Source organism: Alnus glutinosa, chromosome 9, assembly GCF_958979055.1.
Source record: "Alnus glutinosa chromosome 9, dhAlnGlut1.1, whole genome shotgun sequence".
Taxonomy (NCBI): domain Eukaryota; kingdom Viridiplantae; phylum Streptophyta; class Magnoliopsida; order Fagales; family Betulaceae; genus Alnus; species Alnus glutinosa.
Window position 1 is genome coordinate 3762208 of NC_084894.1, and position 20623 is coordinate 3782830.

General features: G+C 36.2%; 2 protein-coding genes and 1 long non-coding RNA gene across 5 annotated transcripts; 2 read left to right on the plus strand and 1 right to left on the minus strand.

Annotated features, from left to right (window-relative positions):
• The first annotated feature begins 860 nt into the window (after positions 1-860).
• LOC133877514 (uncharacterized) lies at positions 861-7928 on the plus strand. The gene is made up of 10 exons (XM_062315853.1): positions 861-1786; positions 2153-2283; positions 2613-2675; positions 2819-2908; positions 3036-3201; positions 3949-4138; positions 4991-5826; positions 6061-6678; positions 6764-6829; positions 7568-7928. The coding sequence occupies exons 1-10, from the start codon at positions 1220-1222 to the stop codon at positions 7673-7675; spliced, it is 2835 nt and encodes a 944-aa protein (XP_062171837.1). The 5' UTR covers positions 861-1219; the 3' UTR covers positions 7676-7928.
• A 2413-nt stretch (positions 7929-10341) lies between these two features.
• LOC133878446 (RNA-binding protein Y14) lies at positions 10342-14760 on the minus strand. The gene is made up of 4 exons (XM_062317002.1): positions 14363-14760; positions 12493-12629; positions 11543-11697; positions 10342-10587 (listed from the first exon to the last, which is right to left on the minus strand). Exons 1-4 carry the CDS (start codon positions 14658-14660, stop codon positions 10542-10544), a joined length of 636 nt encoding a protein of 211 aa, XP_062172986.1. The 5' UTR covers positions 14661-14760; the 3' UTR covers positions 10342-10541.
• A 2623-nt stretch (positions 14761-17383) lies between these two features.
• LOC133878632 (uncharacterized) lies at positions 17384-20441 on the plus strand. 3 transcript variants are annotated; one of them, XR_009901942.1, is made up of 4 exons: positions 17384-17537; positions 18224-18382; positions 18532-18765; positions 19207-20441. It is a non-coding gene; the product is annotated as an uncharacterized LOC133878632 (long non-coding RNA). The 3 variants fall into 3 exon arrangements; XR_009901940.1 differs by lacking the exon at positions 18224-18382 and having other exon boundaries at positions 18435-18765; XR_009901941.1 differs by lacking the exon at positions 18224-18382.
• The last annotated feature ends 182 nt before the right edge of the window (positions 20442-20623 follow it).

The window sequence follows — 20623 nt, forward strand, 5'->3', positions numbered from 1 at the left end:
TCTGCCTATTTTTAACAACAGGCCATTTTTTTTCTTTCTTTTCTTTTCACAAGCTTCTAGAACAAGCTGGCTTCTCCAAGAAGCTACTCCAAGTCAAGGCAAACGTGTGCTAGAAAGAAAAGACAAAAGATGTAAAGGGGGGGCCACCAGTATGGACTTGATAAATCAAGTCACGAACTCTACAATTAGTTTGAAGCATTCCGGTCACAGATTAGAAATATGAATAGTTTACATAAAGTAGGTGGATTGTAAAGACAATCATAAATGTTAAGTCCTATATTAGTTTTGCATTAGGTAAAATTCGGCCTCATAAGTGATTTTAGGGAGCTCTAAATCGATTGGTTCTTTTATAGTGATAGCACAGATGTAGCTAGAGCTTTTGTCCAGGGTCGTTACAAATGATATCAAAGCAACCTAGTAACGCTATGTGGTAACTGGTCTCAAATTGGAAAGATGAATAGCCTACATAAAGTGATAGCACATATGTGAATAGCATTTTCCCTCCGTCGTTGCATAGGTAGCACAAAGAGTTAAGTTGCCAAAACTCACACCCATCATGTGATGAGCCCCATGAATGATGGAGGGGTGTAATCATGTGCAATCATTAACACATTCCATGTTTTCAATATGATTCACCTGCATGGAAGACATAATCCAAGGATTTGAATAGAAGGATTACTTTAGAATAGGAAAGAAATAATGTTCACTAATACTCTCAGTATTGGTTGAATTATATCAATAAGCAATTGGCATAAAGTCATTAAATTAGGTAAGAAAAAAGTTACCAGCTCCAAGAAAGAAGAATCAAACACTATTATAAAGTAGAACAGATTTTTTAGCTACCCTATTAAGAAACCTGCACTGGTTTGGTATAATTATTGTCATATTTGACATTCAGAGGCTCTGCTTCAGCCTACAAAGTAGTTATTATCTAAGAACCTGTATATGCACTAACTACCCATCTCCAGTCTACCCCCGATGGACCCCAACACAGAACCATCATGAGCTCTCTCATGGCCATGAAAAGATACTTGTCCTTCCAAAAATGATGGTTAGTCCTTTAAACCGTACTGTAAAGCCTTTTCTGCTATGGTCCATATGGGGGGCACCACAGAAGATACAAACCAACCAAACTCGTCCCTGACAAAATCTGAATATCTAAAGTCTTTTGGAACTGTTTCTATTATGTCTGGTCCTCTTCAGGTTCCCCAGCTCCACCATGTCCATGTTCCATTCAATATTTTTCATCCGGGTCCTTTTTCCAGTAAGCTATTTTCTGGTTCTTGCTCATGCTTCATGTTCATGGTGCCCACCTGATCATTTTGGTCAACAAACAGACCAGCAATTCCAGCAGAAAACAGATAGGTTTTGGGAGTTTAACGAGCAAACCAATAGCTGGGTTGAAGTAGAACTGCCTTATGATCTCGTCTCTTGTGTTAATGATAACTGTACTAAAGTGGGTTCGATCAGTCCAATCTTAGAAACAGAGTATGATATTGTTCCTGAACAAAGGGAGAGTTTGCAAAAGAAAGATGGTCATGGAGGGCAGGAAGAGAATTCTAATACTGTTGTTCTGCCTCAGAGAAAGAGAATTTCACTGACTAAAATGTCTGAGACATCCATTTGGGTGACTGGTGAAAGTGGCTCTATCTATGAGAGGTTTTGGAATGGAGTGCAGTGGGTGATTGCTCCCCATGATTTACAAGTATTAGCAGGTCATGCAATCTCTGTTTTTATTGTCAATCAGACAATTCTTGCTCTATCTGAATCAGGAATTCTATATCAGGTACTACAATCCACCAGTTGTCTCAAAAATTTGTATCAGATAACATCTTATGGGATTACATAATTCTTGAATTTACACAAATACACAATCTTATAATTCTTCTTAATGAACTTTCTCATGTTACATCTTTTTGTTGGTATACAAACTAATTATCAGTGACCATCTGATTTACTGGCTATGTTCTATGAAAGGTTGAGATCAGGTTAAGGACCCAAGTCTAAAAAGAAATCTAAACATATGAAATTCTGGCCCTTGAATCGAAACAACAGCCTGCTCGATGGAAATGGACTAAAACTAACTTATATTGGAACAGCTACAGTATCCTTGTTTCTCTCATACCCCGATTAAATCCTTTTTTGTCTTCAGATGCAAGTCAGCGAGAGCTCACAGGCAGTTTGGGTAGACTTCACGCCTAGACTGAATCAAGACACAGGTAGAGAAGGGGAGCAAAGTTCTGCAATATCAATAAAGTCTGGTGCTGTATCACATGATGGAGTGTGAGTATATAAATTTTTACTTTTTGAGTAAAGTGCTATTTTAAACCAAATCGCTAAAAATATATCATTTGGGGGTTTGTTTTTAAAAACTTACTTTTTTAAAGGTTAAAACTGCAATTTTAAAGGTCAAGCTGCGATTTTACCAAACGTTTAACCGCTTTTTAAAAAATCACGTTTTTAAATTACACGTTTTAAAATCCTTGTTTTTAGAACGAACATTCTGAAATCGCAAACTCAAACAGACTATAAGTTTTACATAAATCATCACTGCAAGAAATTTGTCTGTCTCTCTCTAAATTAACTCCTTGGTTTTGCTAATTGCCTGCCAGGAGAGTTTATTTTTGCACTAGAAAGGGGACATTGTTTGAGCTTAGTGGGGTTGAGCCTCCAAGGTAAGACTTACATATATATGATCGTAGCCATCATAGCTAACACTAGCACCTTAAGGTTTACATTTTAGTGTCTATCTATAATGTAGATTCCGATGGGGAGACTCTAATTTCACTTGGACGTTTGTGCTGTAAACGTAGAACAGATGGGTTAATCATGGCCGGCCACCGGGTGCAAATGTTGCAGCAATAGCTGATGCTGGTACTATCAGAACAGAAGTAGTGTATACCATAAGGTGTAATCTCTGTCTCTCTCACATGTAACCTAAAAGGAAATTGTTAGTTACCAGTGTTAAGAAGAACCATGTGCATAATCTGAGTGCTTTATATCATATTGAGCTAAATTGTCACTGTACAATGCAGTTCTATAGGAGATCTTTATGAATATGACAGAAGCTCAAAACCATCATGGAAGAAGCATATATGGAGAGAAGGAACAGGACAGGATGCTTCTCTGATTCCATCAATGGGGTGTACTTTACATGGCCTGAGTGGAGATTATTCAATATCCCTCTTTCTTTTAACTAAGGTGCTTCATCCAAGCATCTATAAACTGATGCATCTATCTTTTACCAATAGTTATTATCTAAATTCAGCATTAGAGTATACAAAAGCGAAAACTATTAGGATGATCCACAGAATGATCAAAGAAGAAAAACCCCTCATCCCTACCCCACGCCCCACCTGAGGAAAAAGAAAAAAAGAAAAGGAAAAGAAAAAGAAAATGACACACAATCACACACAAAGAAAACGAATGGAGACAAATCTTTGCGGTGTTAAAGTATTGATTAAATGATTAAATTTATTCATTCCTATTAGCTTAAGCTTTTGAGATAAGTGGTGATTTAACAAGCTGTCAGTGGTAGAGAGAATATCTAGAATGATAAAGGGAATAATATGAAACAATATGACAATGAATCAAGATACTTTTCGGTTAGTAATGAAGCTAGAACTGTTACCATATTGAGTTTTGAGTCCTGGAACAAAATTTGCAGACTCGTTGAAATTTTTGAAGATCCAAAAGATTTTTGTGAATGGTTAAAGCATGAGGTATGCAATAGACTGCATCCACTTTACTACAAGCTACAAGGAATCCTCTGTTCTAATACAGCTAGAGAGTTTTGACTAATGCTGTCATATATATCTACAAAGCTTTAATATACATGCATGGATCTTGTTAGACCTAAAGGCCCTTACTTCAGCTGAGTATTTGTGTATCTTACATTTTCTTTCCAAATTTAACACAATCCTCTAACAAGATTCTGCATATGTACAGGGTGGTAGTTTGGTAGAGAGACGACTACACCAAAGGAAGTGGAAATGGGTAGTCCATGGAAGTCCAAAAGATCAGCATCTGACATCTATCACACCAACTCTGCAAGATGAGTTAAATGAAAAAAATTTATCACTGTTTCTCACTACATCGGCTGGTTTCATTTATGAATATCGAATACCAAAACAATCAGGTGAGTCAAGCAGGCATTATGAACAAACTGATTTCCTATTAATTAAATACCTTTAGAAGCAGTTTCCCAATCTGAATCTTACAAGGACAAGCATTTTTCCTTTTAAAGGATTTGTGTACCACCTATAGCCTTCATTAAAACTGATGATATGATAATTCAAATTGCATATGGTAACATTGTCACCAACTAAAACATTAAGAAAAATAACCCTCCATTCAAGATCACATCTGAAAGAAGTTTAGGAAGATTGGCTTCTAAAATGCCACCAGATTTTCGTTTGTGATTTACTGGTGATCAAGAAACCAATTTTTCACACAAAACTATCATCCTTGCTCTGGAAGTAATTAGTAGGAAAAGCAGGTGCAGCCTGCCCATTAGAGAAGCTAAGATGGTCCACCAGAGGTTGCAAGGGTCAGTATAGCATATATCAGTCCCGAAGTAAAGTAATTTGTTCAAATGGTATTAATTATCTTGAACACTCTATAATGGTATTCATTATCAAAGCATTTATTCAAAAGCAATGAAAAACGGTGATAAACATGTAGAATATGGGATCATATACCCTACTTATCGAAGTTCCTAGGCTCCCTTAAATGAACTGCTAAGGACTCAAATTGTGTCTGGTAAAGAGAAGTTACCAAACAAACCTCTAGTTGATGATAACCATAAAATTTATATTTCATGCAACATATTTTTAGGTGCATGATACAAATTGTAGTTGCTGCAACACAATAAATAGAGTTTGAAAAAAATTGCATATAAATTATGGATTGCTAAAGGAGAATCAACAGATTTTCTGAATAGAAAACTTAACTATGCATCATAAATGTAAAATTCTTCAAATGAAAACAGGTATTGCTCAAGAGGACCAAATTCCAGATGCATGGGTGAGTCATATGCATCCCCCACAAGCAAAAGCTGCAAGAGGTATTGCTGGACTACAATTTCATGTTGGCAGGATACTGTTCCCACTGGATGATGGAAGACTTGCAGAACTGCATCTACCAGGCCTAGGCGGGGAAAATTCTGGGCCAACTCATCAGCTTAATGTCCGAAGAAAAGCATCAAGTAAATATATATGGTCTATAATAGATGCCCCCGAGACAGAAGGATGGAATGCTGAGTATTGCACAGAAAAACATGGATCCTCAAATTGCATCATAGGTGTAAAAGATGAGTCAAATGGTATAGGAATTACAAGATCAATGACAAGATGGCGAAAGGGAAGCCAAGCACAAGCTTACTTACCTCCAGGTGCATCAGGTAGTGGCCCAATGATATCTATGGAAGAATTTAGTTTCCCAGATAATTGGATCAACACGAACTTTCGTCTAAGGCTGATGCATGAAGGAAGATCGTTTTTCCTAATAACAGATGGTGGTTTGACTTTTGAATATCTTTATACTGAAAATGTATGGCTGTGGCTGAAGCATGACCACTCAACTGCTATCAAAGGTGCACTAGGAAACTACAATGGAAGTTTGTATGTCGTTGACACATATGGCAGTTTGCTTATTAGGGAAAGGAGCAGCAGTGAGCTGACATGGATAAACTGCACTTCTTTGAGGAAAGGAGGGCAAGTTATTGGAGGTCCTCCATGGGATGGAATGCCAGGTAGAACCATGAGAGTAACGCCAGAAGATTCACTCTTCTTTGTGAGCAAAACTGGAAGATTACTACAGTTCACAGTAAGTTACAAGAACCATACAAAATGAGTACATCTACTGCTTCAATTACTTAAACTATTGAAAAATAAATCGTAAACATATCTTTCTCGATTTTACCATTGATTCACTTATCTCGGCCCATTTTTGTTAAATCACCATTTATCTTAAACACTAAAGCCGATAGAAAATAGTAAATTTAATAATTTAATTAATACTTTTAACAATTTTGACCTCATCATATACATTGTTCTGTAGGTTGCCCTGAGGAAGTTTAAATGGAAAGATTGCCGAAACCCTCCAAACAGTAAAATTGCATCTATTGTAGATCAGGAAATGTTCAGGGAAAATATAGTGTTCGTGCTTGGAAGGAATGGTAGGCTATATCAGTATAACAAAGTGACTGAAGTGTGGCACGAGCATTACCAGTCTCAGCATTTGATCCTGTCAAGATTGCCTGGAACTGCCATGAGGCCATCGCTGCTATCACTTATGGGCTCAATTTTCATGCTTTCAGAAGATAGTAGGCTAGTTGAATATCACTGGAATACATTGGATGGGTGGAACTGGGTGGAACATGGAACACCATATAAAGGTGTGTCCTTGGTTGGTTCACCTGGCCCATGCTTTGATGGTAATCAACTGTTGTTGATTGGTTCAGATGGAAAAGTATATCTGAGGTACATGGATAATCAAATGACTTGGAAATGGAAGAGTTGCGGGTTTCCATATATGGGAAATATTGTTGCTGACAAGCAAAGACAAGAGGAAGACAAATACAGGGAGGAAGACATTTGTGTTGATGAAGATTTTGAAGCTAGCTTAGAGATGAATGCAGAAAACCTTAATGATGTTAGTGGAAACTGTGACCCAAAGGTATGCAGTTAGTATCAAACTTCGCCGATGGCTAGTATATATTTGTGAAAGTAATATTAATGGTGAGTGTTCAAAATATATGCAGGTGGCAGCTACAAGGCCAATTCCATTTTCTGAAGATTCAGTTATCTTTGAGCTAAGAGATGGCAGAGTAAGCAATCATTATCTTAATCTACTAATATTTCTGGTTACCTAATAGTGACTACAAGTGACATCCAATGTTCAGTTGGAATCCAGTTCCTCCAGGAGAGGTTTTTAGCTCTGCACATAGATATACAGTGAGTTCATACCAATGGAGATGGAGTTTAATGCAAAACTAAGTGGTATTATACAAGAAAGATAAATTCTATATAATTGCATAAGTCTTCTGTGTTAAATCACCACTTATCCCAAAAGCTCGATTTAACATGCTATTAGGGCGAATGTTCTAAGTTTGAACCTTATCTCTTTCATTTACCTTCCATTTCAACTAAATATTCCACGTGTTGAACCTTCTTTATTAAGGGAGAGTTTAAGCCCACATATGAAGGAGAGTGTTAGACTAAATTGATCTCTTCCTATCAGCTTAAACTGCTAGAATAACTGGTGCTTAATCTTAGGTGATTCTCCCTCGTCTCGTTTCGACATTTGGTTCTACTTCTATCTTTTTGTTTCAGCTACAATCATTGTTTGGAGCTGTTATGTCTTTGCTGCAGAATACTCCACCCCATTGGGAGCAGCTGTTATGCACTTCTCCATTTCATTCAACCTACTTGATCTCCTCCCATAAGGATGATCAATCCGAGCTACCAAAAAGGATCACTCTTTATGTCATCAATTTTCAGTACATGTTCATTTTAATGCCAAAAATTATGTTAAGATTATTGCTAATATTGCTATGTCACTGCAGCTGGCAGAATTGCAACGAATAGAGGGCACACATTGGGTATGGTCTCGTACCATTGGCACTCCAACAAGCTTATGCGTAGCAAATTATTGGACTGCTTTGGCCACATGAAACAAAACACAAGCTACACATCCATAGTACTGACATAGAAAAGTCAACAAGCTTATGCATACCTTTTTCTTCTTCTTCTTCTTCTTTTAAACTTGACATGAAAGGAGGTAGGATTGAAGCAACAACCCACTTGATCAACCACTTGTACAAAGTGAAGAAATACAATGATGTAATCTATTCTTGAATACATTAACAATCAACAAAATCGCCTTGTTCAAAAAAATAAATAAAGAAATAAAGGCATTTTTTTTTATTTTTTTTTTTAATTATCATGACAAAATTCTGAGTGCAAAGGCCCCAAATTTCTACTTCTCAAGATAAATTTTTAAATTCTGTATTAATGATTACTTTTAGATTCCATATTTTTCCTGATAATCAATGCCCTCGGAATCTTAATCCCAATGCTAATTTTTTCTGAGTTTTTATTCCTAGAATTTCCTTACTGATTTGATTGAGACATAGATTTATTGTTTGATTAAGTAGATGAATCTATAATACAATGATAAATATCAGTAGGAGGCATATATTGTTTGTAATTCAATTTCAGAATAACATTTTTTGTCAACTAGCTTATGGAGTAAATTATGGTTATCTCTAAAACTCTTTAACCCATTTGGAGATTGCACGACACCTCGAAATGAAACAATTAAATTTACCATAGAGAAATGATATTTTTACATCTTCTATACATCTCATTTTTAAATCTACCTTTGGATTTATGGGACCCATAAATTCAATGGTGGATTTGAAACTTAGTTGTATGTAGATATACAAGAGATGTATAAAAGATGTAAGTGTTTCATTTCTCCTCGTCGAATTGAAATTACTAAATTAGTGAAACCAACACTATATTACAGTGCAAAGCTGCAAACATGAGAATTGTACCCACTTAATTATTTAAAGGGAAAAATACAATTTAGCTCCCAAACTACCACCTGTTTTCCGGATGGTTCCCAAAACTATCAAGGCTTGCACTCTGGCCCTCCAAACTACCAAAACCTTTGAAAATGTTCCTTTTGGCGAAATATCCCCATAATACCCATGTCACGTGTCATTTTTAAATTTAAAAAAATTAAAATAATAAAAAAATTTCTAAAAAATTCTTTAAAAAAATTAATAAACTAAAATTTAATTTCTTATTTTTATTTTTTAAAAATAAAAAAATAAGCAGTACGTCCTCCGGTCGATTGCAATATTTTTTTTAGTTTTAATTTTTTCTAATTTTTTTCTAACTTTTTTGAATTTTTTTTTTTATTTGAAAAATGGCATGTGGCAGAGGTATTATAAGAATATTTCGCCAAAATAGGCATTTTTCAAAAGTTTTAGTAGTTTGGGGGGGCCAAAGTGCAAGCCTTGGTAGTTTGGGGGCCATCCGAAAAACGGGTGGTAATTTGTGGGCTAAATTATGTTTTTTTTTCCTTATTTAAATATGTATCTTTATAAGAGAGATAGAGAGATGTTAGGTAAAGAGATTTTAAACAAAAAAAATCCCGCTTTTAGGGATATTTTAATGCAAATAAATAGACAATTGCTACGCTGGCTTTGGTTGGAGATTGAGAAAACAATACGAGACTTAGAACTTTAGGGTTTGCTTTGGTTATTTGGTTCTTTTATTGGCTTAGGGCCTAGGGGAGTGGACTACTTCTCCGTCTCTGGGAGGATCCAACGAATTTGAACCCTAAGCGGAATGAAAATATTTTCTACAATTCTTTTCCAAGAAGATGGTTCGTCGAAAATATTTTAGAAATTTAATTATAATGAAAATATTTTGAGTTTGGTTTGAAATCTGAGACCTTTTTGGGCAAAAGTCTTCCATAATGAGAAAGAACAATCTTAAATGGACTAAATTTATTATTTGTTTTAAATTCTTCAATATGATTTGATTTGTACATTAAAGGAACACTTGTCAACGTTCTAAATTGTCACTTGTCGCAAATTTTAAGCAATTCTATTAAAAATGAATGTCAAAATCGCATACTCCCTCTATTAAAAATTACATGCATTTTAAACACGTCAATTTAATAGACTAAATTTTTTAAAAAAAAAAAAAAATCAACCTAATTTGAAAAAAAACTTTGTCAAACAAATATTACTGTAGCCTAGCATGGAGGAACAAATTTCAAATATAACCCAATTGATAGGACTTTATTTCCTTATAAAACATGCTATTGTCACGGCAGCAGGAGTTATAAATAAGAGTGATTGCTCTTGTTTATGATTTGAATCGCATTGATACATAAGTATAAAATTAAATCAATTATAATCTAATTCATTTAATTAAACAACCCTTTAACACTAACTCTTTAATTTTATGTTGAGTTTATATTAAACTCGCAAGTCGTGTAAAAATTTCTCAAGGAGGAGAAGACTTGGGGTGAAAATTCTGACCAAGAAAAACAAAAAGGCTTGGGTGAAAAATATCTGCCCCTCGACTTTTTTCATTCTGAATTCGAGAGACATTTCAATTGGTTAAATTATAGCAACCATTTTGGGACAATGATCTTCTCCATTTTAAATGAAATAAATAAAAAATAAATGTTAACATGTCTTTTAAAATATTTAATTAACATAAAATTATATAAGATGCACCAACTTTGAATCCTGACAATAAAATAGATACTATCCATTTCTTTTGAAATGAAAAAGAAAAACGAGGAGGAAGAGTATTAGAGTATTAAAAACACATATCACTACAATTAATAATCAAGGTAAACCATCATGAGTAAAAACACCACACAAGGGCGAAATGTGAAGTCCTTGGGGAACACAAAATCTATAAAAGGAGTTAATCAAAGCATCAACATAAACATTAAGGTCCCCTCATAGCTAATTCCCGAATCCTCATGAAAGAACAATACATGCCACACTAGTATCTCCTCCTTGGACTCCTTGAGCGACGTTCTCGAGGTGGCCTGAAAAAAAAAAAAAAAAAAAAGGGTACCTAGGGTTAAAAAAAACAAAAATTACACCGAGTGCAATTTGACTGAGAAACGACATGCAAGCTTAAACAATCTGTTCACAAGTTTTATAGCAACTTAAATATAGTCAAAAGAGTAACAAGATATACAACTCATCATAGAAACCCCATTACAAAAGAAAAGGCCAATGTTCTGTGGTCTTACAAAATTCAAAGGACCAATGCTTTCTAACCAAACTTAAAAAGACCTCATAATCCTGCTGGGACTTACAGAAGCCCCATGCACCAACCACTCTATACATTTTGCCCAAATGAAACGTTGGGTAGCAAAACCTTTTCCCACCATCAAAATCAGTTGATAAGCCTCTAGGGGTATTTTAGTGACAAGTTCTATAGGAACTGGATGATCCTATTTTGTCAAACACCTAGCAGAGAACTCCTATTTTCACTTCATTACCTCACCAGAAGAGCAATCATTTCATTTAAAATGAACTTGTAAAGCACCTCGGATTAGATCAAATTATGCATGGCTCAACCTATGAATGATTTGCTTCACTACGTGGGAAAAGAAAAGAGAACCTTCTAAGTTCCTAGTTGCCTCCACAATTTGGTTAGTAAATCAGGAAAGAAAGGAAAGGGAAAGTGCAGACAATAAACAGGATTTCCAACTTAACACATAATTTTCTTCCTTTAAGAATGGGTGAGGTTTGGAGAGAAATTTGGATACCAGAAAGAGAATACACTCAACATTTCCTTCCACTCTTTCCAATGTCCCTCCACCCTCCACTCTCTCCATATAACCCCAAAAATGAAATAAATTTCTCCATTTCATCTTTCAGCGGAGGGACTTCCCTCCTCAAATTAAAAGCTTCTTCCATAACTTTTCTTTCTATAAGGAATACATCATCTCTTCATTTTTTTTTTAAAAAAAAAAAGGTACATAGGCTAACCTTGTATTCTTTCTTTTCATTGCTCCATTAGCTGAGGATCCGCTGCTGAAGGCCCAGTCAACAGTGAGAGTTTGCGTAAGAAATTCAGCTCCATTCATTGAGGATATTGCATTCTGTGCTTCCTCAAAGTTCTCATATTCAATTAGGGCATATCCCTTGATTACCAAAAAAACAAAAAAAAAAAACAAGATGTAGTAAGTTTTACACTAACTTCATAAAATAGCATTTTATCACAACCTTTTAACCAACACAGCTGATGATGAAGTGCATTGGATACCATCAAGAAAACGTAAGAAACAAGTATCAGTCTTCTTCACTACTTGAACAATCAATAACTAGCTCAGCCTTTATCCAATATTCAGAACTATTCAACTCAGTTAAGCCTTAACCCCACTTAAAATATTACTTCCCTTAAAAAGGGAAGCAATGGTAATAAATATTCTTTATAATTTTCCAAGCATGAGGAGAATCATTCTACAAAAATGTAATTAGCATTTATTGATTAATCAAAAATTTAAACTTGCTAATTGCCAAAAATGTTTCCCCTCGGAATATATTCAAATACTTGAGCCATTCCCTCCATCTGTAAGCCATGCCTTATACAGTAATTTCTGGCATTACAAAACTGATGCAAGGAAGACCATGCAGTTGGAAGTTAAGAGAATGTCCCCACAATCACATTGATGATATTGCATAAATTTTTCCTCAGTCATTCTGTATCCGTATTGTAGAAAGGTCATTACAATGTATTATCCACATTAAAGCAGAATATTCAACCTAATGAATTCTCATGTTGATTTTTAATCATAAAATATCGCTAATCTTCATAACAATGTTCAAAACCATATCAATACAAGATCACTTGCAAAGTTGCATGTCTTAGCATAAAAAAGAATGCTCATTTCCACCATCATTTTGTTAATGGAAGAACAAAGTAAATTAGAGCTTACCTTCACAAACCCAGTCCGGCGATCAAGATTTAGATGCAAGTTCCTGATCTCCCCAAACTCACCAAAAGCATTTTGCAGATCGTCCTCTTGTGCCTCTTCATGTATCCCAGTGGCCAGAATAATCCATCCTTCGATGGCTGCAAATAAAAGCAGGAATTTTAACCATTCTCTTTTTTCAGAGAAGTGAAAGAAGAAATTCAGTATTCAGGACAAATCTCCTTCAATGACTGAACAGATTCACCACAAAGCTATTCTAAAAATTATAAAAAGATTTTTAATACACCGGATGCTAAAGCCAAAATATCAAAATATTGAACTACATATAACTTAAAGGTTGTTCTTGTTAGAAACTTTTACACAATATCTAAAAGCCTTGCTACTGCAATTACAAAGTTCTGCGCTGGAGAATCAGCAGTAAGATCATTATTGATTTATGTAAACCAAACACTCCAGGAGAAATTTGACGGCCCAAAAGGAAAAAAAGAGGAAAAAAAAATTCCAAGCAGGTGACAGTTACAGATTTCATTTATATAGACGATATAAATTTGATGATTTCTCCACCCTCAGAACGGGAAAGATGATTGTGGGGAGCATATAAATATTAGTAAAGAGATATACAAAAACAAAACAAAAAAATGGTCAGCCTTCTGAAAGTTCTATGTACATCAACAGACTTTAATAAAGCAAATGATGCCAATCCTAAGAGGTCAGAACCATGGACTATTGTGCCTCTAGACTTGACAATGACTCAGTGTAAGTGAAACATTACTCAGTACCATTCAATGTCAAAAGCTTATACAGCTCAAGATTACTAGCAGCAATTTCCCTTAAATTTTCCATAAATTTAGAAAACCAAACTTCAATATTCAAATACACTACACAATAACTTCCCTTATCCTTCCTATAACATTTAAATATTCTTGCAAATCAATGCTAGGGAAGAGAGAGAGGAAAGAGAAAGCTTCCCAAAATTTTGGGTAGCACTGTAGCTTTCCTTGGTTTAGGGAAGGGAAGGGGAATCTGTTGAATGTTGGTTTTTGGAGATTTTCCCTGCATTTAGAGAAGGGAAGGGGGTTTAGAGGGTCTGCTGCAAGTGCTCTAACTACACGAAAAATCAACTCCTGAACTCACTCATCTCAAACTCTTTCAGGAATTTCATGCCCCATGAAATGATCGCAGCACAAGGCACTGCCAAGTAGACCTCAACACAACCAAGATACTATCAAACCAAATGGCTATCAAGCCTGGTATGCTAAAAACCTCCTGACCGCATTAGATGTGTCCCTCAAAGATTAGCATATGCCGAACTTTGATAACCTACTCAGAGATCTCATCCCAACTGACACTTGTTCCAACTCGATTTCAAGTCTAAGCTTTGATCGAATGAAGAAAGTTCAAATATCTATAACGTTCAGATAACCTTTAAAAAGAGTTCTCCCACTAGTCCAATACGCATAATTCATCACATCTCGCTTCAGAAAACAAAGTTAGTCTCGGTTTGTTTGGAAAGAAACCAATTCCAAACACAACCATACGGATTTCAACAGATATCAACCATTTCTCTAAAATTAATTTTACCCAAGAATAAACATCTCTTTGATCCCCAAATTCATCATCTCAGCTATTACCTCCACGAACATAATCCAAAAACCCTAGAATCCTAACCAGTAAAGCACAAAAACAATTCAAAATAAATAAATAAATAAATAAAGACTTAAAAATTCAGCCAAAAACCCTAAAATTCAAGAAAGCCAACATATACACACTCTAACAGATATAACATAGATTTATCTATTTGGATTATAGCCCAAAAACCCTAAAGTGTAAAAAGAGAGGGAGAGAGAGAGAGAGAGAGAATGAGAGGACTAACATCGCTGGGGACCAGGACCGTCGGGGGACTTGAGTGAGTCGAAGTTGGAAGCGGCGAGCCGGGCGGAGCGGTCCACAGTGTCGGGATGGTCCTGGCGGAAGCCACGGCCCTTGATCTTTCTGGAGGCGGTGGCTGCGGCGGAGGAGGACGCACCGCCAGTGATGGCGGACTTGAGCTTCGGGAGCGGAGCCCTCGGCGAGGCTGAGGCGTCAGCGGCGTCCACGCCCCCATCCTCGTCCATCAGGTCGTCATCCTCCGGCTCGAAGTCCACCGCCTCCGCCTCCGCTGCGTTCGCCATACGAACCAAATGTGCGTCTCTCTCACTCTCGCTCGCTAAAGACTAAAGTTGAGGGTTGCGTCGGGTCGTACTTACTGGTGGGAGCTGTGGAAAGCTCTTTCTTTAGGTTTTTATACGGGTTTTTGTGGATTATGCCTCGTTTGGCCACGACAATGATTTATTTTCAAAACAAAAACACTTCTAAAATATACCCTACACTAAATAATTCCCTCTTTTAAACTACTTTCACAAAATACTTTTTAAAATCTTTATCAAACAATCTCAATTCTCTCTCTTTTTAAGAAGATTTTTGAAACGTTGAATTGGGTTACATGATTCAAGGGTTGTAATTGAGCCAACTCGAGTTGAGCTTTAACATTTCAATAATAACTTGTATATGAGTCGAGCTTAAATAGTCGAGTTTGAATTCGAGCAGAACTATAAAATATGTATTCAAGCTCAGCTCGTTTAAAATTCGAGCGAGCTCGTTGAAAATGCTATTCTAGTCGAGCCAAGTTACTCGACAAGCTCGACTTAACTAGAGCTCGAATTAGACTGTTAAATTTTTCAATGTGTGATCAAAGCGGAGTTCAAACGTGAGTTTGTGAACAACCTCTATACATTTATTAATAACATAAATATATAATACGTAACTATATAAGGCATATTATAAAATATAGTACATAACTATAGTCTATAAGTAGCAAATTAACAATATATTATTATATATAACTAGAGAGTATAAGCTATGGTATATGTATAACGTGAGCAAGTAATAAGTTTAATATATTATATATAACTTAATATTTTAGTTTAACATACTAAGTATTATTATCAAAGTATTATAATTAATATGTACTATTATATTTACTTAGCTAGTGTACTATATGCCTATTTAGTGCGTGTATATATATATAGAGAGAGAGACACACACACACACACACAAAGAGATATAAACGAGCTAACGAGTAGGATTAACAAGCCAGGTGAGCGATTCGGTCGAGCTGAGCTCTCGAGCCCTTATCGAGTTTTGTCAAACGAGTCGAATATGTATCACTTATTAATTGAGCGAGTTTTTATAATAACAAACGAGTTTCTACAATATCGAGTTCGAATTCGGATCGAACTAAATCGAGCGGGTATTGAGCAAGTTGTCGAATAAACTAGTTTATTTACATCCTTGTGATTGGGTTTTAGAACCCTTTTTTTTTTTAGGGAAATTTAATAATTTCATTAATACACCAAAGGGGTAACATAGTTACAACCAGACTGAGTCAAACTCAGATCAATACAGGGACTAGAACAATACAAATATCCCAATACAATTACCCCAAGAACTCATATCATACCGACAGTTGCTACAAATAAACCTAGTCAACAGAAAGGTGCCTATACGTTGACATATGAACCTCTACTTGCACTATGGAGTCGATCACAAACAATCTGTGCTAAGAAGCTATGACTAGGCTAGATCTAACACAGAGTAAACTGTCAAATACAATCTGTAAACAAGAACAAGAAAACACCCAAAAACAGAAGCTGACGTCGGAAGAAGCACCGCCGGATACACGTGCCGACGCCAGAAGAGCCCATGCAGCACCCGAACACTGTAAACTCCCGAACACCACCAAACACGCCAAAAGAGACGGAACGTAGCTATCACGCGTGGCCCAAAGAGTGGAAAACACTCTGGCGCGTGATGACCACGCGCCGGTCACCGGAGAGTGTTACGGCCGTATCAAGCAGCGGCAGAACTAGAGGTCAACAGCGAGCAAAACCGGGGGGTGCGTGTTACCATAGGACGGCGGAACATAGTAGGTCTGGCCTTAAAGAATGAGAAAAACTGGAGCACACCAAAATCATTCCGTCGGTGACACAAGCGGCGGTCTCTCTTCCTCCGGAGCCTCTCTAGAATGTTATCCTGCCAAGAACAAAGAAAACCTACCAAAACTAAAAACCAAACCACACTCCATAGTCCACAAGGATTAGGAGGACTAAAACCACCACTGGAACAAGTCCGGGGGGACTCAAAACTCCACAGCCCTAGTGGTTGGGAGACTATAGCCTCCTCTGGGAGCAACCCAGGGAGGAAATAAAAACCTCTTTGGCCCTAAAAGAGCTAAAAGAGGAAACAAAACCGAACCTCCCTCCCCCGGCAACCCACCACACTCTTTCTCCTCTCGGTCTCTCTTTTCTCCCTTGAGATATGGAACTTGCTTTATATATTTATATAATTTAAACGTCTTTTAAATGTGAAAATGTTAATTTGCACCCCAAGTTACAAATAATTCCAATTAACCAACCAAACAGTTTTCAAATCAATATCTAATAGCGTATTAATTAATTACAATTAACCAAACAACTATTTTTAAAATCATCTTAAAAGAACAAGTTATAGTTCGTGTTTGTATGTCGAGTTGAGGTCGTATTGAAATATTGGTATAAAACTAGATAGTTAACCTTAATCCGATTCATTTAATTAAACAAACCAAACTGTTCAACTATAACCTTATAATTTTGTATTGATTTCATATAAGATTTGCGAGTCATGTTAAAAATTATTCGCCCTCCTTAAAACTAAAAGTCAATATGCTCCATTTTTTCCTTGGTACTAAAAACAAATATTAACATTTTTATAAAAAAAAAAAAAAAAAAAAAAAAAAAAAAAAAAAGAAGAAGGGATTTTTTTCACATTTTTAATTTGCCATTTTTTTTTTAACGAATTTGTCTAAAAATGAACTTCAACAGACTCGGAGCCATTTCTCTCTTTCTCTCACGACATCATGTCTCTCCGAGCTCCTCTCCTCCTCAATTCTTGAATCGGGGAGATTTTTTTGTCGGAGCGCCTCTCCGCCTCCCGCCGGCCTTCTCCTCGGCTTCCCTTTTGCAATACCAAAGGTAAGCTTAAATTTTAGCTTTAATGGGTATGTTTTAACTTTTGAGAGATTAAGGGTAGAGCTGGTGTTGTCTTCTCCGTCTTACGTGTTTCCGTTACAACTGTGGGATTTTGAGAAAATTTTTGGCTTTTGAGTCTGTTTGGTTGCTATGAAAATAGAGGAAAAGGAAAGAAAATCTCTGAGAAAACTTGTCTTCTCGATCATTTTTATAATTTTTTTTTTTCCTTTTAAGTCTTTTTCTTTCTGGGCTATATTTTCCTTTGAAATCACTATCAAAGGATTTTCTTCCTGAGATAGGGATTCCTCCTTATAGCTCAGAAAAAGAAAAGACTCATCCTATGCTTTGTACAATATATCTGATATGGGAATATATATTTGAGTTTGAAAATTGGAGAATGACTTTAGAACCGAAAATCTTGATTAACGTTTTTGAGGGATTCATTCGTGCATCATTTAGTGCTTTTGTAAACATCCTTACGCTGGCCACAAAAACATTTGAAGAATTTGGACAAGGAATGGAATCGTGACATCCATTTATTATTGACCAACTAGCACTGATGATTTTCCCTGTAAAATTGATCAATATTGGGCCTTTTTGTCTTCTTAAACCTTGGTCTGTAGTTTGACTCTTTGGTTATGATTTATGAAATCCTCAGTTGATGTTAAATGCAGTAGTATGTGTTTTAGTTTTCAGGATAATCAGCTACTGAAAATGTCTTGAAAGCATGAACTAGCTATAACACATACAGTTTGATCTTCATCAAAGAATAGAGGGAATAAAAGTTTGGTATATGAGGGATGCTGGAGAGAAACGGATGAGGGTTTATTTAAACATTACTGAAAATGGTAATTCTCTTGATTTTTTATGCTATCCTCCCCATGGTAATTGTTCTGACAGGCTACTCTTGAAATTGGCATTCGAATTGCCATTGATTTGTGTGGAGTGCATTTGAAAAGGGAAGCAAAAAGTAACTTGGTTCCCATCCAAATTTCAGGAAGGACCCCAGAAGGTAATGTGGGAAGTGATTTGCTCAACATAACGCAATGAGATCCTCTTCTGCTTCTTCTTCTTCTTCCTTGCAGTTCGTTTCCTCCAACGACAGAATCTGGGGCTGCTACTTTGTCGCAATAGGCTCCATCTTCTTTTTGGGATTTCTCTTCGCCACCGTCATATCCAAGCTTCTTCCTCCGTCCAATAACGCCCTGATATCCGCCGTTCAAAACGACTGGTAATCGATTAATTGCTTAAGCTATTTTTTTTTCTCTTCCGCACACAGTATGAGTTCTAGATAATAGGCCCAGATGACTTATACTTGTTATCTTGGATCAATTTTGAATCTTTGATCACAGAATGCTCTGTGTTTCTTGGCTTACAGATTGCTTTCTTTGCTTCTGGTTACTGTTTGAAAATCTGATGGTTTTGGGGTTACTAAATATGCTTGCTGCATTGTTTTTCCATGGCTTCCTGGGTTTCATTAATTTAAGTGTTTTTTGTTGAATAGTATTACCAATATAAGCACTTTCACATTGGGTTTATTAACCTTTAATCACATTCTCTCTCTCTCTCTCTCTCACCAATTAATTTTGTTGGAATGTATATTTTGCAAAATGTTCATATGGAGTTTTTCTTTTTGGTCTGAAAATGGGTTTTCTTCCCCCTCATGTGATAGGTACTACTGCTTCTTAGTGCCTCTGACTCTTCCTGTCCTTGTGGTTGCTGTATATTTCCATTGGCTCAGCATGAAAATGTTCAAGCATGCATGATTTTTTCTTGAGCCCATCAGGTCTGGAGCCTCTCGTTTAGCAGAACAAGTTACTAAAAAGTGTGTTTATTCATTGCCTTTACAAGAGGGTTTTGGAGACCTTCAGATTCTACAAACTTCCCAAGTATCTTTGTCCGTTTGGCCTTTGCCCCAACATTTTGTCAAACACATGCATTACTGGTACATTTCCTTATTTGCACATCAGCCATCAACTGTTGGCACTCACAATTGTCATGTCCGTTCCTTCCCATCCTACCATAGAAAAGCAAGACCTGCTTTCAGATTCTATTCCCAATTTTGGGTACTGTCCAAGGACGTGCTATGGGATAAATTTTCTTCTGGGTCAAAATCCCACAACATGGGCCTTCTTCTTGGCAATAAGTATTGCAGTAGGATGATATTTAGGAGGATTTGACAGGCATTATTATGGCATGAATATTTCTAAGGTTTAGAGGCTTGCAAGCGTGCTCCTACATTCAACAATATGGTTCAAAGGATGTTTAAGCATTCTCTTTCCATCAACTTCAGATCTTCAGTTGCTGCTCCTACCTTGGAAATCTTTTGGTGCAATTGCATCCACAATATATTAGGTCTACAGGTGATTCTCCACTTGTGTTATATGCTAATTGAAGAAGATCAAAATAATTATCTTTTTGGAGTATATTTGGATATCCCAGTTATGTGGTTGATCTGCTGGCTTGTTTGAGCTGGGAATCAGGTGGTGGAAAGGGTCTAGTTGCTTGGCGAGCTGTGCTCTTTTTTGCTTGATGTGGAGCTTCCAGTTAAAGAGGAATGGCAGATCATTTGAAGGCTAGGACAAGTATTTGGGAAGTTCAAAATGGTATTATTTAGGGCTTTGTTTATGGGGTCTTGTTTGATCCTTCGTTCGAGCTTTGAGATCTTTTTATTCGTTGTTTATGCTCTAGGATTTAGGATTTGATTTCTCTGGTTTTTCTGATTTTCTTCCTCTTTTCTTCTTCTTCTTCTTCTTCTTCTTCTTCTTCTTCTTCTTTTGATGTTTGATGAGTAATACAACAATATCAAGTATGTGAGGACTACACAAAGGGGCATCCCATAATTTTATTTTATTTTTTATTTTAAAAAAAAAAGTGAAAATGATTGCTTCAGTTCTCTCAACTAAACATTTAATTCGTAGTATCATTTCATTCCTCCCCCTGCTTTCTGGTAAGATCATGTTGTTCGTGGTGATGGGTTTCCTGCACGAATCGTATAGTCCTTTAATTGTGGTTCTCAAATTCAAGTTTTGATAGATAACAAAAGTATTACTTAAGTAGTTCTCATAGAAACTTTCAAATTTTCTTCT